The 27,259-nt window shown below is 57.2% G+C and overlaps 3 protein-coding genes across 5 annotated transcripts; all 3 read right to left on the bottom strand.

Moving 5' to 3' along the window:
* Window positions 1-1,897: 1,897 nt before the first annotated feature.
* On the bottom strand, window positions 1,898-7,320 carry CDC20 (cell division cycle 20). 2 transcript variants are annotated; one of them, XM_058808165.1, is made up of 11 exons: window positions 7,103-7,320; window positions 6,590-6,786; window positions 5,900-6,045; window positions 5,182-5,278; window positions 4,527-4,655; window positions 3,979-4,175; window positions 3,556-3,650; window positions 2,997-3,228; window positions 2,761-2,886; window positions 2,475-2,592; window positions 1,898-2,166 (listed from the first exon to the last, which is right to left on the bottom strand). In XM_058808165.1, exons 1-11 carry the CDS (start codon window positions 7,147-7,149, stop codon window positions 1,988-1,990), a joined length of 1,563 nt encoding a protein of 520 aa, XP_058664148.1. In that variant the 5' UTR covers window positions 7,150-7,320; the 3' UTR covers window positions 1,898-1,987. The 2 variants fall into 2 exon arrangements, with proteins under 2 accessions (XP_058664148.1, XP_058664149.1); XM_058808166.1 differs by lacking the exon at window positions 7,103-7,320 and adding an exon at window positions 7,011-7,056.
* Window positions 7,320-13,064, bottom strand: MPL (MPL proto-oncogene, thrombopoietin receptor). The gene is made up of 12 exons (XM_058808164.1): window positions 12,812-13,064; window positions 10,608-10,737; window positions 10,095-10,270; window positions 9,635-9,888; window positions 9,402-9,558; window positions 9,110-9,239; window positions 8,680-8,852; window positions 8,434-8,576; window positions 8,145-8,304; window positions 7,897-7,984; window positions 7,690-7,777; window positions 7,320-7,604 (listed from the first exon to the last, which is right to left on the bottom strand). Exons 1-12 carry the CDS (start codon window positions 13,062-13,064, stop codon window positions 7,401-7,403), a joined length of 1,956 nt encoding a protein of 651 aa, XP_058664147.1. The 3' UTR covers window positions 7,320-7,400.
* Window positions 12,211-27,211, bottom strand: TIE1 (tyrosine kinase with immunoglobulin like and EGF like domains 1). Of its 2 annotated transcripts, none has more exons than XM_058808162.1 (23): window positions 26,722-27,211; window positions 25,969-26,256; window positions 22,533-22,647; window positions 22,276-22,427; window positions 22,054-22,185; window positions 21,624-21,764; window positions 21,291-21,419; window positions 20,779-20,924; window positions 20,491-20,635; window positions 20,074-20,232; window positions 19,762-19,899; window positions 19,336-19,626; window positions 18,040-18,330; window positions 17,196-17,509; window positions 16,884-17,094; window positions 16,621-16,731; window positions 16,327-16,517; window positions 16,091-16,204; window positions 15,856-15,926; window positions 15,564-15,604; window positions 15,346-15,442; window positions 14,998-15,097; window positions 12,211-14,838 (listed from the first exon to the last, which is right to left on the bottom strand). In XM_058808162.1, the coding sequence occupies exons 1-23, from the start codon at window positions 26,765-26,767 to the stop codon at window positions 14,767-14,769; spliced, it is 3,495 nt and encodes a 1,164-aa protein (XP_058664145.1). In that variant the 5' UTR covers window positions 26,768-27,211; the 3' UTR covers window positions 12,211-14,766. The 2 variants fall into 2 exon arrangements, with proteins under 2 accessions (XP_058664145.1, XP_058664146.1); XM_058808163.1 differs by having other exon boundaries at window positions 17,316-17,509.
* Window positions 27,212-27,259: the final 48 nt, after the last annotated feature.

The raw sequence follows: 27,259 nt of genomic DNA, 5'->3' as shown, positions 1-27,259 counted from the left end.
TATTTTAGAATGGGCTGTTCCCTGCATGTGCTCTGCTCTCCCTTCCTCCAATTGTTCCTGTTAGCTGTGCTCTTCTATGGGCTGGCCATGGCACTTGGTAATTAATATGCTGTCATGCTGTGAACTGAATTCACACCTTATAGGGCTGTGTTTACTGGGCCTGCTGGATCAGTGCCCACTTCCTTCCTCAGCTCCTCCTCACTCCAGGACTGTAAGAGACCAGCATGGGGTCAAAGACCCTGCAGTATCATTACTCTCTAGTAATGCTCAGATGTCCTCTAAGGGCTGTGTAATGCACAGTATCTGGGTCTGGGGCATGTGCTAAGGAGAAAGAAAGAGTCTGTGAGAAAGCTGAGCTGCTTTTACATGGGACTGAAAAAATGACAGCAACTTTTTGGCATATAAAGCTTTCCTTCCAGGTCAGGGACCAGGCAAGGCCTAATCAGCTGTGGCCCTACAGGGCAAGTCTGTGCTAACTCCCAGCACCAAGTGCAGGGGTGTGGGACAGGGCTCCTACAACAGCAGCACAGCTCTGTGGAAGAGCCCAGCCTTGCATCTTGGGTTCCTGCCTGCTTCCCCCTTAGAGACAGCTGTGGCCCGAGGATTCGTGTCCCCAAGTGGCCTGATGGGGATGCACCAGCAGCACTGCTGGGAAGGTGCTGGCTCAGTTGTTGTTTTTTGAGACTGTGCCCCCCATATCAGCTTTGTGTGTGGTGGGGGGGGATGTGCTCTGGTGGGTGTGGTTACACACTGACTGGCCTTGGCAGATCACAAGTTGGAACCTTTGAAGGTTCCCACTGCTGTAAGGCTCAGGAGGCAGAGCTGGTGCTAGGCACAGTGTGGTACTGTGCTGAGGGAAAGGTGAAAGCAGTTAATAATCCACCCTCAGTTAATCACTGAGGGCTGATGGGAGGCACAGGCTTGGTGGAGCTGCTTTGCACAGGCCAAGGTGCTTATCAGCTGTGCAGTGTCCCCAGCAGCCCCTGGCAATGCTGGTGGCAGCTGAAGGACAGGCTTGATGGGTCTGGTGCAGCCCTACAACCTCAGACACTGTGGCTCCACCATGCAAAGCAGCATGGCTGAGCTGGTTGTTGGTCAGGTAAGGGCTCAAATATGATTCCTGCAACTTACTCCAGCACAGTTCAGCCTGGACAAAAGTCATTTTTCCAAGTGTAGGGGAGTCAAGCTCCAATAAATGTGAGCTGAGCCCTGGTGCCTGCTCCCCTGCATGAAGCCTCAGTGAGGCACCAGGGCTTCCTGTCAGCAGGAGGGGAAGAGAGATCAGAGTTGTTGGAAGGATACGTGACTGAAGGCAAAGCACAGGGTTGGTGGTGCTTTGCGTGGCTCTTGCATGACAGCCAGGCTGGCTGTGGCAGTGTCAGCTAACCTTTTGTTTTGCATCAGGCTTTATGCCAGTGCCAGCCCCTTTCCAGATTTGGGGTGATTACAGCTGTTGCTCTATGTTTCCCCCCCTCCTTTTTTTCCTAAAGCTATTCTACTCCAGCACCATAAGCAGGCAGTGATGGCTGCCTGTAGCAAACAAGACAAACTGAGATGTGCCTGCAGAACCACAATAAGGGCCCTGTGGTTGTGAGATAGGCCAGGACAACACTAACTGAGGCTACAGCCATGCTGTGCTTTCAGCTGAGCCCGTGGTGGAACTGCTGTGCTTGTAGTCAGCACCTAGATGGGGCAGGTGACATATCTGTCTCCACTAGGATAGAAACAGAAGTACAGCCCTTGCACAGCATCCTTCTGCTAGGCTGTGCTAAGCTTAGGGGCCTGTAAACTGGCCCTTAAGACCTAGGTCTCCACTCCTTGCCCAGATCCCCAGCCTCAGGGAGAAGGATTTAAGTTTAGGAGCCATGGCTTTTTCTTCCATCAGACTCCATTAAGGAAAAGTCAAGTTAAGTAGTTTATTAACATTTAAAATACTGTACAGCATTTAAACAAAAAATATCCCCCTCCCCACAACAATCCCATGGTGTCAGCGGATGCTCTGGTGAATAATACTGCTTTTGGCACAGTTTGCTTTCTCTTTCTCCTTCTTCTTGATGGGGTCCATCTCGAAACAGCGCCAGAGCCGCAGCGTTTCATCAGCAGCTGCTGATGCCACTGTTGTACCATCCGGGCTCATGGTCAGGTTGAGGATTCTAGCAGTATGGCCTGAGGAGGAGAAGGAGTGTGCAATCAGGGCTGAGCTGATCAGCACATGCACATTTACTCCTGTATGCTCCCATGAGCCCTGCCAGCTTGCATAGCTGTCCCCCCACTGGCTGCGGCAGCGTGATTTCAGACCCCAAGCATACACTTGGAGCAATGGTATCTCTTCCACAGCCCGTGGGCATGCTTTACTCCTAGCAGCATGGCCCCAGATACTGTCCTGTATCAGTGATGCTGCAGGCTCAAACCAAGGAGTGCAGCTGTCTTCAACCTCTAACAGCACCCCCCCCACCCAGGCCCTGTCCACCTACCTTGCAGCTCTGCAACTTTGGCCATTGTTGGATATTTCCATATAACTAGCTGATTTTGTGCAAATCCATGGCCTGAAATCAGCTCCTTGTAGTTAGTTGACCATAAGATAGAACACACCTGCAAAGAGGCAGTGACACAGGTGAGACAGGGTGTTTGTGCTGATGCTCACTACTCAGAGGTGAGCATGATCCCCTCCTTCCCCATGCCTCTGGGCCTGAGGAGCCAGCAGCTGTGTAGGTGTGCTGCCAGAAGATGTTTGTGTCCAAGCTGATGTTCATATCTCACCTGGGAATGGGTATCAACAGTACTGAGGCAGGCACCAGAACAGACGTTCCAGATGCGGATATGTCTGTCACTAGTGCCACCTCCAGTGGCTAGAACATTCGTCTGCCATGGGCACCACGCCACAGCCTGAGAGAGGAGAGTTCATTTTAAAACATACAAGAGGCAACCTGCACCTAGCCAGTGCTGCATGCCTGCTTTGCACCACACATATCTGCCCATGGCAGCTCTGTGCTCACCTTGACAGCACCCTGGTGCTGAGTGAAGGTCTGTATGGGAGCAAAGTCTCCACCCCCACCTTGGGTGCATGGCCAGACGTTCACCAGATTGTCGTTGCCACCACTGGCCAGGTAGCGCCCATCTAAAGACCATTTGAGTCCACACACCTCCTGTGTGTGGCCAGCAAGGGTGGCCACGTGATGTTCAGCCACTCTGACATCATGGTGATGGATGTGCCCATTCCGTGCACCACTGCAGAGAAAAGAGAAGGCTTGCAGGGTCAGGCTGCACATTTTCACCCAAATCCATTTTTGTTGTTGCAAGACTGCTATACCTGCCACTGGGTTTCAACCAGTGTTACCAGCAACACTGGTCTATTGGTGTGAGTGAAACACCCACACAAGCTCTTTACAACTTCAGCACAAATTGCAATACAGGAAAGAGCCTCCAACAGATAAGGCTGAGTAAGAATCCCAAGCCAGGACAAACTTCTCTCTGCCATCCCTAACCCATGCCACACATAGATTGAGGGATAGGAGCTTGCAACAACTGGGAGCTGCCCTTGACCCACTGCTTTACCTGGAGAGGATGTAGCTGTTCCAGCTGAGGGTTCCCACACGGGCACAATGGCTGGTCATGTTTCGGAGACGTTTCTGCTGCTGAACGTCCCATAGCTAGAGAGGTAAAGCAAAAAGTTCTTCAGAAGAAACCAAATCCTGTTTCTATGCCCTAGGAACCTCACTGCACAGGCTCTGGCATTCAGCTTTCTCAGTAAGGGAACAGAGAAATTGTCTATCTCATGACTATAGCACAGAAGGTAATGCTACTTATCAGAAAGCCCCCAAACCAAACCCTGCCTTGCACACTGGGCAGTTCCACCCCACACCAGGGAAGACAAGTCAGGTGCATGGCATCCTTCCTCTGCCAGCCAAGGTTATATTCCAAGGCCCCACAGTTCTGTCAATCCCTAGAAAACACCTCTAGTTTTACTCTTGCATTCACCTGAACCTCAGCACTACTTGTGCCGACAGCAAGGTAGTTTCCTTCTTTAATCCATGACACAGAAGAAATGTACACATCTGGATGCTCCATCTGCAGCAGCTGGATAATCTCCCCAGTATCATGATTCCACAGATAAACAGAGTTGTCCAGAGCCACTGCCAGGAAGTTCTGGGAGCTCCAGTCTATGAGATTCAGATCTACAATTTGAAAGAGCAATGCAGGTCACACCATGCTTAGCTAGAGAGCCCTGCCCTTCACCCGTGCTGATGCAGCAGGTGTGGGTGCACATGCACACACACGTACAGGTGAGGGGCAGCCTTCTGAGTGTCACTATGCCCAGCTGCTGGGGCCATGTACCCTGCTCCAAGGCATCTACACAGTGCCCTAGACCACTGTCCCTGTAAGGCCACACAGGGACACTGCAGAAGTGGTCTGTGCTAGCCTGGGTACACAAAATAATACAGACAGCCCAGTTACACTGTCCTAGGAACAGCAATCCAGTGCAGAATGTTCTGGATGTCCAGCACTCAACCCTCTAGCCTACTTACAGTAGTCGTTGCGGATCTCTGGTGCATCCAAAATCCGGTCTGGGTTTGAGGGAATGTATCTGCTAGTCTTCCTGCTGGATCCAGGTGTCATTTTCTGACTATAAAGCACTTTCAGGTTATTCTGATAGCCTGTGTGCAGAGGAACAGGTTTGTTAACCTGAGTTAGTTTCCTCCCAGCTGAGTGCTGCTCACCCAACTAGGAATCCCTTGGAGTGAAAATAAAGTCCTAAGAGAAACACAAGTGTGCAGTGCACTAAAATCACTGGCAGGATGAACTGCTGAACAGGGGCAACAATTTCCTCATTCATGGAAACAAATTTAACAAACACTTGGGTTTTTGAATCCCATTCTACTTAGTTGCAGTTTAAGCTAGAAAGTGCACAGCAGAGAGTTTGATGCTCTTACAGACTTCATGAAGGTTTGGAACCTGCAGTACAGGTGACCAACTGGCAGTCATAACAACTTTCCTAAATAAATTCACTGTAACTGTTATGCCCTCCCTCCACCTCAGGAACCTTAAGAAAGGAGACTCCAGCCTGTACAGCTCTCAGAAACCAGCTGATTTCTCCTATGACCACACACAGAGCCTCTGTGTTGCTGTTCCCCTGACCTGATCTCTCCTGCTGATTCAGCTCACACAGACCCTGTATCATACCTTCTGGAGCATTCTGTGGTTTTCCACTGAGGCGGAGGATCTTTGCCTCTTCTACATCAAACCCATTCAGATTCACTGCCCAGGCTTTCTGTTGCTCCTACAGAGACAAATCACTCTCAGTGCAATGCATCTAAAACAACTCCCACAATGCAATTTAAACAGACACCTAAGTCCCCTTCTCTTAGAATCTGAAGATGTTTGACTGTGCTGCAAGGGTCAGTCACACAGAGGCAGGTCAAAGCAGTTTTTCCTCAGACTTTCATACATCGTCCTGCTCACATTTTCACACAATGGCAAATTCAGTGTCATTGCCAGTGGGAAAAGCCACAGCCACAAAGCGACCAAATGCTTCATAAACAGATTTCAGAACACAGTGTAAAACATTCCAGAAGTGTTCCCTGTGGAGACATTGTCCTAGAATAGCTACCACCAGCATTTTCACTTTGCATAGGCTCACAGCTTTGTGTTTTTGTTGCCTGCTACATTTTAAAATCTCATTAGTCAAAAGCTAAATTTTGCTACCACAAGCAGCATAGGCCTAGAGTCCATGGTAGTCTCTACAGCTTCAATCTCATCCTACGCTCCTGAAGCCCAGAGCTGCAAGTAGTGATGGCTGGGACTTGTCAGTCTCGTGTGTCCACTCGATAGAACCTGCTCTGTAAAGGGGCAGGAAGGAGTAGTAGCTGTTGAAGTAATTGTAACTTAGCAACATGCTCACCTTCTTGGTAGGGGAATCCTCAGCAGGGTCATTTTCTTTGGTTAGGAGGAAATTTGCCATCTCCATCTGCATAGTGCTGCGGTTGGGAATGTAGCGATCCCCCCCAGGCTTTGTGGGGGTGCTTTGAATTTTGGATCCAGATTTACCTGCATTTGCATATGAAAATATTGTCTTACAGCTATTTAACAGCCTGTATTAGAGCATTCACGGGAGCAAACCCAACACTCTTCCACATCACACCCACCAGAAAAGTAGGACTCAGATCTCATGCCACCCAGTCACAACTAACTTATATTTTCCTCCTTGCCACCAAGTTGGTTAGGGACTGTGTGGTGCAATTCCTTGGGTCTAGTGCAACAATTCCAGAGTCCAGAGATAAGGGGAAGATACAAAAACGCTCACAGGATGTAAAGCTGTCAGCTGACAGTCCCGCCCACACTTGTCCCAGCATGCAGCTGTGCCAGCAAGGCTCAGCTGGGCGAACAACAACTCGCCAGCCCCAGGGCTCAGAGCTCTGCCCCTCATGCTGGCAAGGAGGTGGGTGGCTGTCAGGAGCACAGCCCACCTCCTCCTGCCTGAGCAGCAGCCGGTAGGGCAGCGTGGCAGGGAGCCCAGAGCCCCATGGCTACAGACGTGCAGCCTGGGCGAGGCCCCCGCACTCAACCTCTGCCGCTGGTGGCCGGCGCTCACCGGGTGTCTTGGACGGCGTCTTGCTGGAGCTGTGGGAGCGATTGGCCGGTTTCATGGGCGACACGCCGACTGGGCTGGGCCCGGGGCCGCTCTCCTTGGCCTTGCGCTGCCATCGCGCAGGCGGCGCGTTCGGGATTGGCGTGTCCAGCTTCAGCAGCCCGTGCAGGTCCGCCTCGAACAGGAACTGCGCCATGGTCCTGCAGGCGGGCGGGCGGCGTTAACCGTGCCCATCGTCCGGGCTGAGCCTACTCCGACAGCCCCGCCGGCCTCCCCACCACCGGACCGTGCAAGCGCTGCGGCCGCTCCTCCCCGCCAACGGACACCCCCACTCTCCCCAACCGCTCCTCGGAACGCTTTCCATCAGCCGATACGCCCTCCCTCCCCTCCTCGGGGGTCCTTTCTATCAGCCGACACCCCTTACAAGCCGCCCTTTGGGGCTCTCTCCGATAAGCGACATGCTCCCTTCCCCTCGCCCGCCTCACCACAGCCTCTCCGGCCCTGTGGCACGCTCACCTCGACCGCGCCGCCTCCGCTCGCCCACCCCGCCCGCTCCGCAGCATTTTAAACGGCGCGCCTACGGGGCCCCGGTTGGCCGCTTCAAACCCAACGGCCGCGCGCTGCCAGGCGACGGCCGCGCGACGCAACGCGATTGGCTGAGCCACGGGACGGGGCGGGACGCTGGGCGCGTGCAGAGAGGGGGCGGGACCGGGGGCGGGATGAGGGCGGAGCGTTCTTGCTGGGGCGGGGCGATCCGGGCTGGGGGCGGGGCGGCGCAGGAGGGACCAGGCGGGGGCTCGGAGGGAACAGCAGTTTATGGCGGGGTGGGGGCGGTCGTGGCTGCCCGCGGCTCCCAGCCGCTCATGAGCAGGTAGGACTGGTTGGCGATGTCGGTGCTGGACAGGCGGCCCCCACCGTGCTCCGGCGGCGGGCCCGCCTCACGCAGTGGGCCGGGCAGCACCTCCAGCAGGCAGGGCAGGACGGCCTCCTCCACCGGCTGCTTGTCGAAGGCGCTGGCCTGGGGGGACACGGAGTGGACGGGGTAGGGGCTGCCCTTCGAGCTGCCCCCGGGAGCAGCTGAGTCGCCCTGCCCACCCACTCACCTGGCCGTGCTTGCTGCTTTCCTGGAGGAAGCTGCCCAGAGCACGCTGCAGGTCGGGAACGGGCGGCCAGAGTTTCTGCTTCACATTGCTGGGTACGGAGGAAAGGGCATCGAATTTACCCTCAGACTTGAGGTGCCCTAATGCCCCATGCAAGGTGCCCAGGCTTGGTGCTGGACCCCCCCGCCTGCCCCCGGCAAAGCCCTTTACCTGTAGAGGGAGGGGAAGGTGCAGCGCAGCCCCAGGAGCGCTGCTGAGAAGAGCAGCGGCACCACCGTAACACTGGGGATGAGCCAGCCTGCATCGGAGGAGGAACGCCAGAACTGTAGCCCTTCCCAGACCCACCAGCTCTGAGCCCCTCGCAGCCCCCTGCCCCGTGCTCCCCACCCCATTTCCAGCATTCTCCGCCTCTTGCCGTCAGCCGTGTGGCTCCTGCGGCCGCCAGCCCTGTCCCTTACCCGCATCGGCCACGGCATCAACCACAACGGGTTTGGACCACGCGCTCCAGCTGCCCCGGTACCACGGCCCGCTGGGCCGGGCCCGCACCTGCGCGTGGTAGCGGGAGCCTGGCCGCAGGTCCAGGACCTCTTTCCTCGCTGCTTGTGGAACCTGCAGGACCTGCGGGGCAGAGCCGAGCTGGAGGCATGGCTGCTGTGGGCTGGCACCAAGGGGCGGGTCCCGCTTTGCCCGACCCCGCGCCTGCCATGTGTCAGCAGCGCTGCTCGGGGTATCCTGGGCAGGCTTTACCTTCCAGTCATGGCTGTTCTCCGTGGCATAGCGGACTTGGTAGTCCAGCTGCTCTGCCGGCAGCTCCAGGGGCGGCAGCCACTGCAGGCTCAGCCGGCCCTGCGACACTGTTGCCTGCACAAGCTGTGGGGCATCTGTGAGCACTGTTGGTGTTGGGGATAGGCATTTGTCGCTCCTATGAAACGGGACATGGGACACTGTGTCCCCTGTGAGCCAGGCAGGGGCTGCGGTGGCACTGGGACTCACCAGCCTGGTGCAGCCAAAAGGGCTCCTTGAAGTAGCTGAGTGTGGGCAGCATGTGGGTCCTGGTGACATTCACCAGGACAGAGATGGCACTGCCAGCCTTGGGCTGGAAGGTGCAGGCATAGGTGCCCTGTGCCCCCCTGCTCACCTCCTCGCACTGTTGCCATGCATCTTCCCTGTGGGAGGAGTGGGGAGCCAGTCAGTCTCACCAAAGTATACCCACAGCCAGCATTCCTCCTGCTCTTCCCCAGGAAAGCTACTGCTGCTTGTAGTTGGAGGTGCAATGTGGTGAGGGGATATGAGATTGGTGGTGGAAGGACAGGACAGATCAGGGTATGGGCAAGGGGCCCAGTGTGGGATATTGGGACACAGCAGGACCAGTGGTCCCTGGGATGTGCCTGCATGGGTGCCACCTGCCTGCCATGCCCCTTACCTTGTGCCAGCCCCGCTCAGAGGTGGCCGGTAGAGGAGCTGGTGGGTGCTGTGGGGCTCTGCAGGGTCCCAGCTCCACTCGCAGCGCACGTGCCGCAGGTCGGGGGTACTGCAGCACAGCCCGATGTCTCCTGGGCAGGGAGAGCCAGGACAGGGAGGGGGCTGCTTCCCCTTGGCCCCCAGAACTTTGGAGTCACACCTTGCCTACAACAGGACCCCCACCCCCTGCAGCCCCAAGCGTGGGTGCCTCCCTGCTGTACTGCCAGCACCCTGCAGAGGGGATGGCTGCTCACCGGAGGAGTGGGGGGTCTCTGCAGCCACAGCCTGCGACCAGGGCCCCCAGACGCCGTCCATGGAGGTACCGTCGGGCTTGCTGCGCACCTGGATGTGGTACCTCACCCCTGGCTCCAGGTCCCGGAGCACCACTCGAGTGTTGGCCTGGACCAGCCTCTACAGGAGAGGGGCCAAGCTGAGGAGCAACTGCAGGCTCCAAACCCCCCTGCCCATCCCTGACACCTCTATGTACCTGTCCCAGTGCTGGGGAGGCTGCCCTGGGTGTGTGGGTGCTGACAGTTGACTGCATGGAGGGGTCCCCAGGGTGCTGCCCACCGGGGTTCAATGGGGTGCTGCAGGGCACCCCTGGGGAGCTGGCAGGGCAGCACTGCACCTCGTAGAGCAAGAAGTTTGGGAAGTCAGCGAGGGGTGGCTGCCACGACACACAGAGCTGCCCCGCAGCCCCGGCCCAGCGGGCAGTGATGTTCCCTGGGGGAGCAATGAGACCTGCAGAGAACATGCCAGGGTGTTCGTCCTCCTGCAGCAGCCCCAGTCCGGGCAATGCCTGCTCCTGCTGGGGGACACATGGAAGTCCCTTCCCAGGCTCCACCACTCACGGTGTTGCCAGCCCCCATGGCAGGCAGAAGGTCAGGGGACCCAGAGCTGGGGACTGTCCAGTTATCACAGGGCATTGCCCAGTGAAAGGGACTCACCCACGGCGTCCACGCTGAGCTCCCGCCAGTACTTGGTGTGGTTTGTGGTGGCATCCAGGACACGGAGGTGGAGCTGGGTGAAGAGCCGCACGTCCTGGCTGGGGAAGACGCAGACATGTCGCTTCCCGCCAGCCCCACGGGGCCACGTGGAGACCACGCAGGCTGTGGGCACATCCCTGAGGAACAGAGAGTGGGATCTTGCAGCACCTCACACCTCTGCCTCGGGCCAAGCTTGAGGAGAGGCAATGTGGGGCACAGCACCAAGACTCAGTGTCACCAGCTCCTTTCCCGTGCCATAATCCACTGCAGGGCACCGTCTCCATGGGACTGAGGCATAGCCAGGCCCCAGCCCTGCTGCAGGGTGTGCAGTGGCTGCTGTATGGCTTCCGTGGGCTCTCCATCTCTCCTTGCAGCTTGGAGCCACTGGGATGGCCCAGATTGCTGTGACACACTGCCGCTGCTGCTCTCTGTGCAGCAAGGAGGAGGCTGGGCTGTGCCCCCACCATCTCCTACCTGCTGTACCAGTAGTAGAAGTGGCACATCCCAGCTGTTGTCTCCTCCTCGTCCCAGAAGCAGGTGAGGTCCTCGAAGCAGCGGGAGAAACAGAGGATGTCCTCGGACACGCCTGCTAGCAGTGCAGCGTCTGGGAAGAGTGTGGCCATGAAGGAGCCCCTGGGCACAAACCCATCCCCATCTCACCTGCTTCCACCTCAGGCACGCGGGGCAGCCTGGGCATGGCCGTGGCACGGGTGCTCTCCACCAGCTTGGCACACTGGGGAGGGACATGGCACCCTGCTGGCTGGCACCGGGGTCCTGGCTGGTGCAGGGCTCCCCCCGGCCCCACCACGCCCCCTCCTCAGTACACGAGGTCCTTGAGGACAAACAAACATCCCGAAATAGCTCTGCGGTCGGGGGGGAGCTCAGGGCCCAGTGATCAGGGGGAAGCACCCCTGCCCTGCTCATGCCGGAAGGTGCACGGAAGTGAGATAAGAAGGAGCAGCACCCCAGGGAAAGAGAAAGGGCCTGGGGGCTGGTGTGGGGCATGTGGTCCTGAGTAGGGGGGATGCCCAAACCCCTGCCCTGGGGGCATGGCTGTCCCCCTCAGTAAGCTGCGCTCCCTGTCATTACACAGACAAACTGAAGCATCACACCCTGCAGGATCTCTGTCTGAAGCACTGGTAGCTCTGCTCACATATGGGTGTCTGTCCTTGTTGTTGTGAAAGGGGGGACAACCCCAAGGTGCAGATGTGTGATGCACAGGGGTGGTCTTGCTGTCCCCAGCATTGCTTCAGCAGTCCCTTCTCCCCCCACTCCCTCTGCCCTGTGACCTGCTGCAGCCTTCTTCCTACCAGCATTTGCTGCCTTCCCCAGAGGTTGCCCCCAGCTTTGGGACCCCACAAGCCCACTGCCAATGTCTGCTGCATTTGCTGAGTAAATCCATTCTCTGCTACACACTCTTGTACTGCCAGTTCAGCCCACCCTGGGCCAAGAATAAGTCACAGTTCCCAGTATTCTTGCCACCTTCTTGGTGTCTTTCTGCTCACCCTGTCCCTTCTCTTGCCCTGACCCCCCCCCCCAGCCCTGTTCCTCATTTCCCAGCCCTGTGTTGCCCTTCTTCCCCATTCCCATTGTCCCATCTCTGCCACAGCTCCCTCACCTGTTCTTCTCTTTTTGCCCCCATTACCCCACCCCAGGCCTCATGCAGGCTCCATGGCCTCACCCAGCTCCAAGCACCAGGAGATGAAATGCCCAGGTCCCAGCAGCTCGGTGGCACAGGGACCCATGGCATCAGTGGGAGCCCACCCTGGTCCTGTGGGCTATCAGAGCATCTTTGTTGAGCACAGCCCATTTCTTAGGAGGGGCAGCTGCCCAGCTCTGCAGCCCCCACCAGCCATGCTTGGGCAGTGCTGCCAAGCCAGCGGAGGGCTCAAGGCACAGAGCCCTTTTGCAGAGGCTGTGGGCAGAGTCCAACCCTGACCCTCGTCCCACTGCCCCTATGGGGGTGACTCAGAATGTGCTCCCAAGTCTATCCTGGCCAGAAACCTGGGGCGGGGCTGGAGAGACAAGCAGGAGATCAACAGGGTTTTATTCAATAATGTTTTTTATGGTGTTACAGAAGGTTCTAAAGGGGCTAAAGAGGCACTTATGGAATGCACGATTTCATTCTGAAATGAGACAAAGCTGGGGAGTGGCTCTGGCAGGTGCAGTGTGCCAGACTGGGGCCAGCTACCAGCTAAGATGAGCATGTCCAGCAGGACAGTAAGATCATGACAGCAAGGCTCCAGGAGCCCTGGGGTTAGCCTGGCAGTGCCACTGCATTGCCCATGGTGCAGAGCTGTGCCATCAGATGTTAACTTGAGTCTTGTTTAAACCCTTATCACGTCATAACTCTGAGAACTTCTGATGAGTGAGGAGCCCCTCTGCTACCTCAGCAGGACTGGGAGCACCAGGCTGCCATCCTCAGGGGCAGCCCATGGGCAGCCAAGCTCTGCTTGCAGAGAGCATGGATATTCCTTTACTCCAAGCATCTCAGGGTGTCCCACAGGTGAGAAGCACGCTCCATTGCTCACCCTGAACACTCCCTGCACACCCTCCTGAAATGCTCCCTTCCCAATCCCATAGATTTTGGCTGCTGTGAGGTGCTCACTGCCCACACCTGGCATTCTAGCTGCTCTCTGGTCCATCCTTTGGGAGAGAAAATAGCCCCAAGGACCTACCTTGGGATGTCACTGGCTCAGGGGCTGACGGTGGGCTGCAGAGGCTGAGCAGGATGGCAGGGAGCAGTGAGAGCTGCCAGCCCTGGCACAGGCAGGCTGCCATCCTGCAACCAGTGTGCAGGAGCCACGCGTGCCGCACTTGGCCCTTCCCGGTATCCTGGGAGCTGCTGCGGCTCCTCCAGGCGATACCTTTATCTGGGAAGTGGAGGCTGTGCAGCTCAGGAAGCCTGGCTGGGGGCTCCCCCCACCCCATCACCAGCACTTCCCTGTGCCTGAAACCACAAGGCCACAGCCCCCCTGCCGCAGTGCCAAGAGAGACTGCTCCTATCAGATAGGCGGCATGTTCCTGCCCTTGTGGCTGCTGGCATGCTGGGAGGATGGGGTAGGAAGAAAAACAACCCCGAGAAACTAGGGAGGCCCCTGTGTGGGGCAGGGCAGGCTGTTGGGGCTGCTGCCACACGGGAGCACAGGATGTGGCACAGCTGATCTGCCTCCATGGTGTCCTGTGCTGCCCAGCACTGGGGTACTCCAGGTCTGCTCTTCCAGCAGCACTGTGTCTGTGGCAGTGCTGGGAGCAGAGCTGCAGGCATAGGGGGCAAAGCCCTCAGAGGTGGTGCAGGAGCAGGGCCACCACAGTGAGGTCCCACAGTCATGCTCAACCAGTCAATCACCTCTGGTGTTGGAGGGTCTCCCACTCTGCCAGGGCACAGCTCTATTGCACAGCCCAGGGAGCACCAGCCAGGACACAAGGAGCCACTTGCACATGTGTCCCCTGGGCACCAAGGCCAGGTTTGCTTCTTCAAGCCCAGCAGCTGAGGACAGCACTAGAAGCACCAAGGGAAGAGCAGTGCCAGCCCCAACTTGCCACAGACAAATTTTGTCAAAAAAAGAAGACCTAGGTGTGAGCAGGACGGGTGACACTGCCCCAGACACTGTCCCCAGCTGGGAGCAGAGGGGGGGCAGAAGAAGTGGCACATGTCAGGCTGTTTGTGAGGGTCAGTCCCCATCACTGATTCACTGGGGACCTCAGAGATGGGGCAGAGCTGCAGGTCACACCAAAGAGCACAGGACCCAGCTGGAGGAACAGGGCCATCCCTTTAAAGACCAGCCAGCTGGGGGGAAGCTGCAGGAACAATTTTTAAGCATGCAAGTGGCAGCTGTGCATAGGAAGGACATAGTCTGTTCTCCATATCCGTTTGGGGACAAGACCAAGTCTTAATTGTGTGTGTGGGAAAAGATCCCAGTTGGATCCTAAGAAAACCCATCTCCGTGCCATGATGAGACCCAGGACTTGTCTGGGAATGCTGGGACATTCCTGGGTATTATCACAGGACCCCAATGGGAACAGGATTATGAGGAGTGCCCACCACAGCAGCGGATCCTGTTCCCCAGTGCTGTCAGTGGGGCAGAGGTGGGTACCCACCAACACTCCTCTGGACCTGGCTGTTGCATGATCTTTATTGTCCATAAGGCAGAGCTGACATCTCCAAAGGGTCACTGCAGAGCTGGAGGCTGTGCACAGCCAACATTGTCCTTTTGCACCTACCAGGGTGGCCCCATCCCATGCCAGCAGCATTGCTCACAACCCCTGGCACCACTTCAGGCCCAGAGCATGCTGAGGGCTGCAGCTGTATTGCTGCTTCCTCCTCTCACCCAAAGTTTAAGCATTTGTGTCCGTGGGCTTAGGCAGTGCCTTGGCTCCTGAGGGAGGCCCTCTCCTGCCTGCTCTGCTGCCAGCGCCCTGCTGCTGCTTGTCCTTGGGGGCCACCCCAGCGTGTCCCAACAGTATGGGGCTGTTAGTGGCTGGCACCATGCCAGGGAGGGGACGGCACAGTCCTGCTGCAGGGAAGGCACTCTTGAGAAGGGGCACTGCCATTTGGCTGCTTGGCCCTGGAGAGGATGAGCAGCCCCTTGTCCCCAGAGCACTGTTCCAGCAGGCTGGGGCCAGCACAGCCTCACGCCTCCTCGGCGGTGGCATCAATCCCCGCGTAGGTGAAGTTCTCGAACAGGGCCATGTTCACGTAGGCCTGTGGGGGAACCCCAGTTAGGAGCCAGTTGTGAGCATGTCCACATCTATGTCCTGTCCCCACTAGCATGCTCACGGGCACTGTGCCCTGTTTTGTCCCTGCACCCAAAAGGTGATGGTGGGGTTAACCGCCACGCATGGTTTTGCTGCCACCACTCACCTTCCTGGCCTCCAGCATGCGGATGAGCTGCATGGAGATCTGGGCGAAGGGAGGGCGCTCGTAGGGGCGGTCCCGCCAGCACTGCCGCATCAGCTCGTACCTGGGGGCGGAGAGTCATGGGCGGCTCAGTGAGCACGGGAGGAGAGGGGACGGAAAAGCTCCTTGTGGGAGATGGAGGAAGCAGGCAGGAAACTAAAGCCAAGGAAAGGTGTTTGGGTGTGGGACCCCAGCGCATTCCTCAGCCACAATGCAGAGGCAACCAGGCAGAAGCTACTGGAAGTTGGTGCGAGCCCTGTGGGGCAGTGGGGTTACCTGGTGCCACCACCAGTTCAGGCTCTGTCCACTTACACCTCGTCGTCGCAATTACGCGGCTTCTCCATGCGGTATCCCTGGGGCAGCTTCTCATAGAGCTCGGCACACGTCATCCCGCAGTACGGTGTCCCCCCTGCAGCCAGAGACACCCGGGGCTGAGGAGGTGACAGTCCCGAAGGTGTTCCCCCCAGGGCCCCAGGATAACCAGACCTACAGGGACCTGAGTGAAGGCAGGGGACAGGGAAGAGCCTTACCCAAGCTGACAATCTCCCAGAGCAGGACACCGAATGACCACCTGAAAGGCGAGGAGCCGAGGCTGTGACAGAGCGCCCAGCTGTGCCTCACTGATGGGCACAGGGCAAAGCCCAGGGTGCAACAGGCAGCCAGGGCTTGGGCTGAGCCAGCAGCTCCTCAGGAAGATGCACCAGCATCACCTCCTGCCCTTGCAGCACCCAGAGCAATAGCCTTGCCTCTCTGACTGCATCAGAGAGGAGTGAAGGTGCCACAGCCATGCCCCAGCCCGGCGCCCCCGCCTGCAGCACTTACACATCACTCTTGGTGGTGTACACGCTGTAGTTGAGGGACTCGATGGCCATCCAGCGAACTGGCAAACGGCCCTGGGGAAAGAGAGAGCCACCATCAGGGCTGGAGGAGTGCCTCCTGGGGGGAAGACAGCTGTGATCCAGGCAGTCCTGCCATGGTGGGTTGGTCACACTGATGACAGGCATCCTGCCCACCACACCGGTGCAGGCTCCATGGGGATGTTTCACTCCTGCCTCACCATTGTCTTCTTCACATAGACCTCCTCCCCTCTGGAGAGGCCAAAGTCAGCAATTTTGGAGGCCAGGTTTTCTCCCACCAGAATGTTTCTTGCTGCCAGGTCCCTGTGAATGAACTGAAAGGGAAGAGCAGTTAGCAGGAGCTACATGCTCCCTCCTGCTGGCCCCAGGGACCTCATTCCTTGATGGGGAACCCCCAGGCCTCAGAGGGTGATCTGAGGGGCTTGCTGCGATGTACCTGCTTCTCACTCAGGTACTGCATCCCCTTGGCCACATCTGAAGCAAACTGGAGGAGCTGCTGGGATGTGAGGGTGGAGGCAGTGCCGTGCTCTTTGGCAAAGGCTGGGTCGGTCTCCAAGACTCGGCTTTTGCGGAGGAAGTCGAGGAGGTTTCCATATGGAGCGTACTCAATGGCGATGTACAGGTAGCCTGGGGGGCAGGAGGAGGTTGGGCTACTGGGGCTCTCCCCAGCAAAAAGGAATAGACAGCTGGGCAGGGGTGGTGGGGCAGGGTAGAATGGGACAGCCCTCACCCTTGTTCTCACAGGCACCCAGCAAGTTGATGATGTTGGGGTGATGGCCCAGTTTGCACAGCACCTCCAGCTCCCCAGCAAAGTCCCGATGGTCATTCTCTGAAGCAAACTCTGGAAGCAAAGAAGGGATGAACACCTCGGGCTACAACAGGGGCCTTTCCTCTGCTTCTCTGCAAAAGACTCCTGATGCTCCCCAGCACAAACATGGCTCAGGACGCAGCTGCAGCAGTCAGCCCACCCTGCCTGCCTCCCCCAGCACTCACCTTTCAGCATCTTGATGGCTGCATTCATTTTCAGGCCGTCCTTTTTGATCATGGCCCTGATTACCTGCCCAAAATTGCCCTCCCCGATCATGTCCTCAAACTTGATGTCTTCCCACTCCAGGATGGGGTAGCTGAGGGGCTCAGGCTGCGGCTTGGGCCGGCGTGTGAGGGTCAGGGTCCCCGAGTTGAACTGCAGGATGGTCTCTTCCCCCTGGCAGATGGAAGCGGGTGAGGTTAGAGGCACCGGGCACCTGCCCGCCCATGCGGCAGTCCCAGCAGGACAGGAGTCATGGGCAAGGGTGGGCTCCGCACCCTCTCCGTGTGGAAGTGAGGTCTGGCTGCATCCGGGCTGGAGGCTATGGAACGTGACCTGGAACGGGCTGGGACCTGGGGAGCAGGGGACACGGTCCTGGCGGGGCAGGCGGCACTCACCGAGCCAGACTGGTACGTAAAGGTGCGGCGCCGGTGGAAAAAATTCTTCTTGATGAGGAAAAGTGCCAGGAGAGCAAAGAGGATGGTGAAGCAAGTGACGGACACAGAGCCAACAATGGCCAAGAGCAGCTGCTGGTCTGTTCCTGCCTGCTCAGTGCCCTGGCTGCCCAGGCTGGGCGGCACACTCAGCACTCCTGCCAAAAGGAGGGATGGAGGGTTGTGGTGCATGGTCAAGCCCTGCCTGGCCTGCACTAGTGGCCAACCACCATGGCAGCAGCCCTCTCCCAGCACCAAGATCCCCAATGAAGATACCATAACCACATCCTGAGCTCCTGGTGCCACAGTGGCACAGAGGGGAAAGTGTCACAGCCCAGCTCCTGACACTGAACCACTGGTTTCTGGACCTCCAACCAGCTTTGGGTCAAGCCATGATCTCCTCCCATGCTTGCTCTGCTCTGCTCCCCCAGCCCCTTGATTCACATCCCCTGCTGCCAAAGGCAGAGTCACTCTTTAGGTGCCATGATGTCATCATGCCACCCCTCCCCCTGTAGGACTAGGAGGAGCAGGTTTTCTTAAGACACCAAGAGTTTTGGTCTTGGGCTGCTGCTTCAGAGCCACACTCAGAGGTTGCCACAAGCACCCCAATCATTCTTTGCTGATCAGAATCTGAGCCCAAGCTGCAGCAGAGCTGTGAGCCCCCTGCCTGCTGGGACACCCCTCTCACCGTCCCCGAGGGTCTTGGCTTTCATGGGCAGGCTCCATTCCCCTGGCACGTGGGAGTTGGCACGGACACGAAACTGGTAGCTGGTGCTGGCATTGAGGCCCCCAACGATCTTGGTGGTCTCGGCGCCACTGTCGGTGTCAATCCACTGGGGTTCACTGGTGCCCCCCACCTGCTGCAGCTCCACGATGTACTTGGTGATGCCCCCGTTGGGGTACTCGGGCACCTGCCAGGAGAGCCTGACCGCGGTGTCGGACACGGGCTCTGCCGAGAGCAGCTGCGGGGAGGAGGGCCCTGGGACCAAGAGAGAAGAGTGTCAGGCCCAGAACAGGGCTCCTTGTGCTGCTGGGCCTCAGTGCTGCTGTTGGGATTGAACCCTGCGGATGGCAATGGCAACCAGAGCCAGGTCAGCTTTGAGGGATCTTCAGGGACCCCAGCCCCTGCTTGGAGGAGGTGCTCTCCATGTACCACAGTGAAGCAGGACTGTACTCCCAAACGTTCCAGCCACACCATCTGAGGTCTAAATGCCTGTGATTGACTAGCTCTTGTGACTTTTTATTCCTTCAGGCCTCTGTCACATACTGCCTGCCCACCACCTCCTCTGAGACCTCTCCTGCCTGCCCACATCCCTAATCCTAAATTTCCAGATCATACAAAGCTGTTACAAGCAGAGAGCAGAGGAAACCTGTTATCCCTCAAGCCTGATGTCTATCAGTCCTCTCAATGGGTCCTGTACAGTGCCAAGGCCTCGTGTATGCCTTTCCCCAAGGCTGCCAGAAAGCTTGGTCAGGCTGGTGCTCCATCTCTGCATGGTCTTCTACCTACTCCAGGGGCTGTGTCTGTGTATGCCCACAGGTGGGACTGCAGGGCTCCCCAGGCCCTATTGACCACACAGCAAAATTACCTGGCAGCAGAGTTAAAGCAAACCGAAAGGGAAGTATTTTTTCATGCAAAGTATAATGATATAGAGGAACTAGTCGCTACAGGGTATTGTAAAGGCTGCAAGTATAGATAGGTCCATCAGGGTTTGAGCAAGGGTGTAGAGAACAGATTTGTCTGTGACCATCACTCTGGATGACCTGAATGTCACATTCAGCTTAGAAAGTTTCTCGGCTCCTTGGTGCTGGAGACTGCAGGATCTAGTGGGGAAAGGAGGGCCCATTTTCCCCAAACAGCTGTTCATGTTCTATCAGAGATGGGAGAAGGAGCAGCCAGACCTGGGGATGGTTGCTGTTACAATTATAACTGATTTATCATTGTAATTCCCTGTTACAGTTCCCAGCATTCCACTGGACCCACCTTTACTGTTGATCATGACCTTGTAGGGGTCAGAGGGTGGCCCCAGGCTGGTGCAATGGTACACCAGCACCTCCAGCCTGTACTCCTTGTTAAACTCCAAGCCCCCAATGCGGGCAGAGAGCACAGAGATGGATGTGATGTTTTTCTCAGAGACCAACCGCCTTGCAGAATCAAAGAGGTGGACAATGAACCCATGTGCTGGCTCATGGTTGCTTGGCAACTTCCAGGTGACATGAAGCATATTTTTCTCTTCTACGGACCAGCCTTCGATGACAGGTTTGACTGTAGGCTCTGCAAACAAAAAGGCAGCAAAATCTCACGGCACATCAGCTGCGAGACCTTTCAGGCTCTGTGCTGTGCAGGGTCAGGGTCAGGGTCAGGGTCAGGGTCAGGGTCAGGGTCAGGGCCAAGGAGATGGAGGCTCACCAAGGCAGTCAGTCACCATGATGGCTTCAGGACCCTTGCTGCCCTCCCCACCAGCCCCTGGCCGGCTCAGCTGCGCCTTGACGATGTAGGCGGTCACTGGCCGGAGGTTCATGAGGGTGATGTTCTCGCTGCTGTCGACTGTTGGCCAAGAAAACATGTCAGAACCATGCCCATCATCCACAGCCTACCCTGCCACCAGCATCCTCCTCAGCATCACCACAGGGGGCGTGGTATGGAGACATCTGCCCACCCCAGACCTCACCCACCTACACACAGGTCCTATTTGTGTGCCTCAGCCCTGCAGGTACATACCCACAATGGATGACCATGCTGAATTGTCATCCTTGGGCTTGTAGAAGAGCTTGATGGAGGTGATGGGTCCATCACCAGAGAAGCTGTCCACAGGTGACACCACGAGCTGGCGACTCTGCTTGGCCAACAGCCGGGGGGCGCTCAAGGGCACTGGTGGCACTTGGGGGGAAGAAGGGAATGACACTGGTGGGACTGGGAGCAACGAGGAGCAGAGAGAGCATGAATACATCTGCCACCTCTTGGCTCCTTCCAGCTTTGTCAGGAGAGTCTTTTATAATCACCCAAACCTGTCTGCTGGCATTGCAGCCAACGATGGGAGGCACCCAGTCAGGTGCAGTGGTGGTATTGCCACACCATGCTGACAGCCTCCCCCAGCAACCCTGGCTTGTCCTGCTCCTGCCACCACACTTTCCTCACCTCGGATATTGACCTTGACTTTCCGGCTGTCCTGGCCCCCGGTGGTGGAGACCCGGCACTCCCAGAGCCCCGTGTCCGCCTTTGTCAGGTGCCGCACCTCAAACTCGCAGGTGATCTGCTTCGGCTCGATGATGGTTTTGATGACCTGTGGCACAGAGGGTGCTGTCAGCCTCTCCACTCTGCTCCTGGCTCAGCCCCCATGAGTGTGAGGCTGCCCAGCAGCTGCAGGTACTCTTGAGGGAGTTGTGAACATGGAGATGGTGGTGGGGCAAGGGCACGGGGCAGTACCTTGAGGACAGTGCCGTCAGCCTTGCGCAGCTCCACGCTGTCCCTGGTGGGCAGTGGGTTGCCAATGGCCACACAGCTGATGATGGGCTCTGAGCCCAGGTTGAACTCCAGCTCTGAGGCCAGCTGGATGATCTGGGGGAACCGGTCTGGTACACAGAAATCAACATTAGGGCTGGCCCTGCTCCTCCCCTACAAGAAAGCCTGGCACCTTTTCCTGGACCTAGATAGTGCCAAGGGAAAGGTGATGGATGCTGTGGTCCAGTCCTGATCCCCAAGCCCACTGGGCTCAGCAACACTCTCAGCACAGATAACGCTGGGATCCAAACCAGATGTTGCCCTTGCTATGTCCTGGTTTCTACAGACTTGGAGTCTAATTCCACAGCCAAGGGGTCCTGCTGAACCAGCTGGTGAGACCAATCGCCAATGGCCCTCCCAGCCACTGATGAGGAAGGAGCCAGCACCCACTAGAGGGTGGGGGATGGAAACCTGCCACAGCCCTATGCCAACCTCACCTGACTTCTCACAGTGCTGCCCATGCCAGCCTGCGGGGCAGACACAGCCACTGAAGCGGTTACAGCTGCCTCCATTTTGGCAGGTGCACTCCAGGGCACAGTCAGGGCCGTAGAATCCTGAGGGACAGGCTGTGGGAAGAGAAGAGCTCACTGCTACCCCTGGCCATGGCACAGGACCACAGAGACAGCAAGCAGCTGATGCAGGCAGTGGTACTGCTCAGCCTGTGCTGACCCTCAGATGAGGAGAGGGTTGCAGAGGTGCTGCTGGAGAGCAGCCAGGCCCTGCAGGAAGCCCAGCTGGGTGACAGCTGATGGACACCCCTGTCCCTGTACCTTGGTCACAGTGGGAGCCGCTCCAGCCCGAGGCACAGGAGCAGCCATAGGGGTCGAGAAGGCAGAAGCTCAGCCCCTGGCAGCCCTGGGCTCTCTGGCACGTCTCCTGGCAGTTGCGGCCAAACTGGCCTTCCTGGCAGGCTGGAAAAAGAAGCATGGTCTGGCCTCACCCACTATTCATCCATGCCCTTACTGCTTGTGCATGGCACAGAGCTGGCTCAGGTGCCCCAAGCCCCATGTCACCACCTGGAGGAAACATGGGACCCATGTGGCTGGTCCAGCCCTGGCCCAGAAACAGAGGGCACTGAGGGTGGGGAGGCACTGGGGATGAACACGGCATTTCCAGATACCGTACTCAGGTCTAGGGGTGCAAGAGAGCCCCCACATATGCCCTGAGCACCGCACCCAGTGCTGGGCAGGTGGAACCCACCTCTCTCACAGCGGGTGCCCATGAACCCTGGAGGGCAGATGCATTCACCAACGTGGTCGTGGCAGATGCCGCCGTTCAGACAGTCGGGACAGTCCTTGTCACAGGATGGTCCCCATTTCTTCGCAGGGCAGGCTGCAGAGAGAGCAGAGAAGGCCAGAGTGCCACCTGGCACAGGGCAGGGTATGGCTGTCCCCAGTCCCAGGCAGCCAGGGCCCTGCTCACCTCTCACGATGAGGCGGTAGAAGGCACTCCACAGAGGGCTGTCCCCCATGAACGCAGCACTGTAGACACCGTTTTCGCTGACACTGACATTGGGGAGTGTCAGGACAACGTGGTCACCCTGCACCTCACCCCGGTCTGTGGTTTGGTAGTAGCTGCCTGCAAGGGGACAGACTTGTCTGTGACCTCCTGTGCCCCCAGGGCGAGTGCCAGGCACCAGCTGAGAGCAGCTCCAGCCCCGGGTCTGCTCTTGGAACTACTTGCCGTTTCTTTTCCACATAACATCTGTCTCCTTCTTCTTGAGGATCCTGGCAGAGAAGGTGGCCGCCTCAGCAACATTCACAGACTGTGTGGCCTTCACTGGGAAGAGGTGGGCTGCAGAGGAGGAGGAGGCACAGATTGCACAGCAGTCACCCCCTGAGGGCACTCACACCCGGTCACACCAGGACACACCCTGGCATGTTCCTGCTGGAATGTCATGACACATCTCCCTGTCTGCTCCATGTTGGATCCAAGACCCCCCAAGCCTCTGCAGGAACAGGGCTCCCTTCCTGGCCCCTTGAGCCCCTTCAGGCAGACACCGAGGAATGGGATTTGGCACCCTGCCCTCTGACCAGCCCACCATCTGCACAGGATGCTGGTGGCAGCAGTCTGGGGAGGTGACATCTGAACAAGTGTGCATGGTGCATCCCGCCTGCTGGTGAGGTGTGGAGTGCTGCAGGCAGGGAAAGCAGGGCTGGTAAGGGGAATTAAGTATGCAGGAGGCTGCACTGCAGCCCCCAGGACCAGCAGCCCTGTCACGGCTGTTTTCCTGATTCCCCAGGTGCTGGAGTGTGCAGCAGCAATGAACTCCTGGAGTATTAATGTGAGTCACCCAGACCCCAGCCTGAGCACAAACAGGGCTATAAATACCTTAAGGCCTGGGAAACCAAGCCCTGGGCGTGCCAGGACAGACACAAAGGAGGACACAGGCGGCTGCTGGCTTTTGGAGCCTGGCAGCACTCCAGCTTGCACACACTAAAAGAGCCACGCCAGGCTGGAGCTAAACACATCCAGCCCTGTGTCCTGCCCTCTGAGGCCAAGGACCTGGAGGAAGCAGCACATGCTGCAGACGCCCAGGGCAGGGCACCGCAGGTCATACTTGGCAGTCATTTCCCAGAATCACCTCCCCATCTATCCCTCTAGCTGGGATCTTTGTTCCATGGACTTTGAAGCCCTCAGTGGTGGTTTCACAGATATGGCCCTCACTCTGTTTCAATCCACCTCAATCCCTGGAATGAAAGGCAACAGTTCCCTGGGGACCCCTAAATGCAACACTTTGCATTTGTGCACACCGATTTGCCTGTCACCCCATCACTGAAGCCCTCCCAGACTGCATCTCTCCCCTCTCTGTCACTCCATAGTGCATTCATCATCTCCCCAGGCAGCTCAGGGACAGCAGGCAGCATGGCTGCTTGCTCAGCTCTGCACCCACAGCTGGTGACACAGGTCCATGCAAAGACCTTGTGCCATGCCAGTGGGAACTCCCTCGTGTGACAAGAACTGCTCCTATTCCTACTCTCCCCTTTTTTAGTCAGTTATTTATCCATGTAAAGATCACTCCTGCCACCCCCTGGGTGCAAAGTTTCTCTCAAAGAACTTTGGAGAGGGATTTTTCCCAGTTTTCTCCAGGAATTTGAGCAGACAGTATCAATTTTTCACAGCATCCTCACTGCTGCCACCCCAGCAACCCTACCACTGCAAACTCTTTCTCAGGGACCATGCCACCAAATATTCTCCTCTTTATTACAGTTTGTGCTACTTTTCCAGGTTCTGACTTGAGTTTTCAGGTCTGTAACTCCCTATCCAGAAGTTTTAGGAAGGTCTGGTTTCCCAAGGACAGCCTTGCTCACCGCACACCCAGCCTGGTGATGTTGTGGTGCTCCATTCTGCAATTTATCACCTGTCTCCTGCCAACAACAGTGGCATTTTAGACAGATGCTCCAGCAAATTTTCCCAACCTTTTTGTTGTACACACAGATACAAAAATTTTTTAAATGTTGGTTTTCTGCAGTTGCTTTTCTGGGTGTCTTTCTGCTCTGGAAAGTGTAAAAGATAGTTTATTGACAGATTTAAACACTTCTGAAATTGCTTCTCAGGACCTCTTTGGTTAGCTTTACTTTGTTTTTTCAGTAATCCTTCCAAAATTTATCAAACTTCCTAAGTTCTTCTCCATGCATGACCTTTTGGGAGCTGCCAGCTTTCCTCTAACAGCATTCCCCACCCACTGTTTAATCACCCTGGCTTGCTTTGGTGTTCTCTCAGGCTAAACAGGAGACATGGCACACACCAAGCCACTTCAGTGGGTTCTATATCCAGCTCTCCTGCAAACATGTCAATTTTTTGCTTACTAATTCCTTTATTTTTTTACCTTCTCCTCTAAACAGAGCAATAAAAGCTTCTTAGAAACTTGTGAAAGAGACACCTTTTTGGCACTTGTAACTCCCACAGGGGCTCCTCCAAAGCACTATTTTATTTTTTGGCTAAGAGGACCCAGGAGTGGGGGCTGACTGAGAACACCCCACCATGGGAAGCACTGTCCCAGGCATGGAGCCCCAGAGCCATCACCTCCATCCATGATTCATAAACAAAGACATCTGGGGGTGCAGAAATCCCTCTGTGCTCCTCACCCCATGCTGCTGGTTATGTCTCCCACAATGTCTCCATTGGCCTCTGCTCCATTCCTCAGTGCCACCCTGCTTGCTCAGACAATCCAGCTCTGTTTCCAACAGCACCACTGCCATTTTTCAGCTTGAGCCTCTTTACAAGGACAAAAGCTGAGTCCTGCTCCCTGGGTAATAATGCTTAGGCCACACCAGCAGCCTCTGTGCTCCAGCTTGGAGACACTCAGTATCCTTGCTGAAGCTGTGTCTTAACACGGGCAGGGAAACTTGTATCCCCTCCTCTTATTCTGAGCAAAGGGACAACTGTCTTAGCTAGATGTTCTAAAAAAGAGCTAGAAAGCATCCTGAGGCAAATATCACAGAAAATTTCAGTTTTGCAAAGTCTCAAGCACAGGGAGGGAAGGTCAGAGGGGCAGTGTGGGAGCATGCTGCCCCAGGTGGCGTCCCTGCTGCTGGTCAGCCCAGGGAGGCCCTTTGGATTCTTATGGCCCAAAACAGGAGCAGCAGATGAGCCCAGCACTGCCCTTGGCTACCGTGCAGTCTGGCAGTGCCTCTCAGCAAGCCCCACTGCTGGAACGGCGGTGTGCTGCCCCGGGATGGTGTTTGTCCAGCACCTGGGAGGCTGCCAAAGATCTGCCCCAGCACTACCTCCTCCCCTTGAGCCTGTAGTGAGGGAATGGGCTGGCACAGCTCCAAAGGGCTACCCCCTGCTGTGGTTAATGATTTCCAGACCCCACAACCTCCTCCAAGGGCACTCAGTTTCCTCTTGGACCTTGCCCTTCTCCCAAGCCTCATTATAAACACAGACAGCTCCTCCATGGGGCTCGACCATGCTCCTCCAGCTGAACATCCCTTCCACCTCCCTTCCATCTCCCTGCCACCAGGGCTGGTCGACCCCAAACCCAGCTTATGGGTCACCACTGTCGCCCCAAGTCCCTGCCTGGTGCTGGGATTGTGCAGCACAGGGCAGGAAGGTCCCCTGTGCACCCGACTGGCAGGCAGGGGCCTCCTGCTGCCCCCAGAAGGCACTCACCATTGTGGCTGTTGTGCACATAGACCACCTGGGCCTGCTCGGTCGGGGTGCGCCCCAGGCAGTAGAGGATCCCCACCAGGTCAGCCTTGGAGAAGCCCCTGGCCTGGACTTGGTTGCTGCGGTTGCGGTAGTTTTGGAAGCTCATTTTGGGGTGAGTCATCACGATCTTGTTCTCCCGCTCGATCTGCAGGTAGCTCACGTCGTGCTCCCCCACCACGCAGGAGAGGAAGAAGTCGGAGGGGGACAGGCTCTGCACGTTGGCGACCAGGGCGATGTCCAGGATGGCCCCTGGGGTCAGGGAGCACAAGGGCACATCACAGCTGGGCACCAGCACAGCCACACCAGCCCTGCCTCGGGGCCAGATCCTGTCACCCAGATGTCTCCCCCTTTCCAGAACATTTTTGCCATCCCCAGCCCTGAAGGCACAGCCAAGGCAAAGCAAGGTGCATTGCAGACACATTGGGATGACACAATGTGCATTTCTGTTCTCCTTTTGGAGACCCCAGCTGGATCAGCTCCCCAGCATGAGCCAAGCATGCATCAGAATGGGATTCTTGGGGTGCCTCTCCTCCCATGTCAGAGAGAGACAGCCAGGGGCCTCTGAGAGCTCCAAATGGCTGATCACAAAAGGACATTTCCTCCCTCCCAACCCTGCTCCGATGGCGCCACTGAGCTTCCACAGCTGCCTCTTCCCACCAAGCCACCCTGAGGCAGGGGCTGCTCACTTAAGTCAGATGAAAAGGAGCAATTTACCTGCCAGATGTGGGAAGAGAAGTAGAAGATAAAGCTGGAGTCCCATGTCCTTGGAGCTTGTTCCAAATCTGGCAGAGGTCAGAAAATCCCCAGCATTTCCTGGCTATGGGGCTCAGAGCTGGAGGCTATGGCTGCCTAGGAGCTCCACGTGAGCAGCAGCTCAGGTCCACTGCTCCCTGCCCATGGCCCCCATCCTCCGTGCTCTTGGTTGACTTCCAGGGCAGCTGGGACCACCTCCTGTGGTGCATAGCCTGGACACGGACTGAGAGATGCCCCCGTTTCTCTGGCTCTGTGGCCAGCCAGATGCTCAGGAGCAGGGCTTGCTGGCCAAGGGACCGCTGGGATCCCCTGCCTGGTGGCAGCTCTTCTAGGGAAAGGCAGCCGCCCACCCCTCCAGGGCTAGGGCAGTGTGCTCAGGGTTCCCTGAGTCATGCTGAGCCCCTAGCCCAGGCAGGAGGTGCCCCGACCCCGCTTTTCGTCCAATGTTCAGAGCGCCTCATGCCCCAGCCCGCCCGGGCAGTGGCATCCCCATCCCCGC

Source organism: Ammospiza caudacuta, chromosome 7 (genome assembly GCF_027887145.1).
Source record: "Ammospiza caudacuta isolate bAmmCau1 chromosome 7, bAmmCau1.pri, whole genome shotgun sequence".
In the NCBI taxonomy this organism is placed as follows: domain Eukaryota; kingdom Metazoa; phylum Chordata; class Aves; order Passeriformes; family Passerellidae; genus Ammospiza; species Ammospiza caudacuta.
This window is presented reverse-complemented; position numbering and strand designations above follow the sequence as displayed.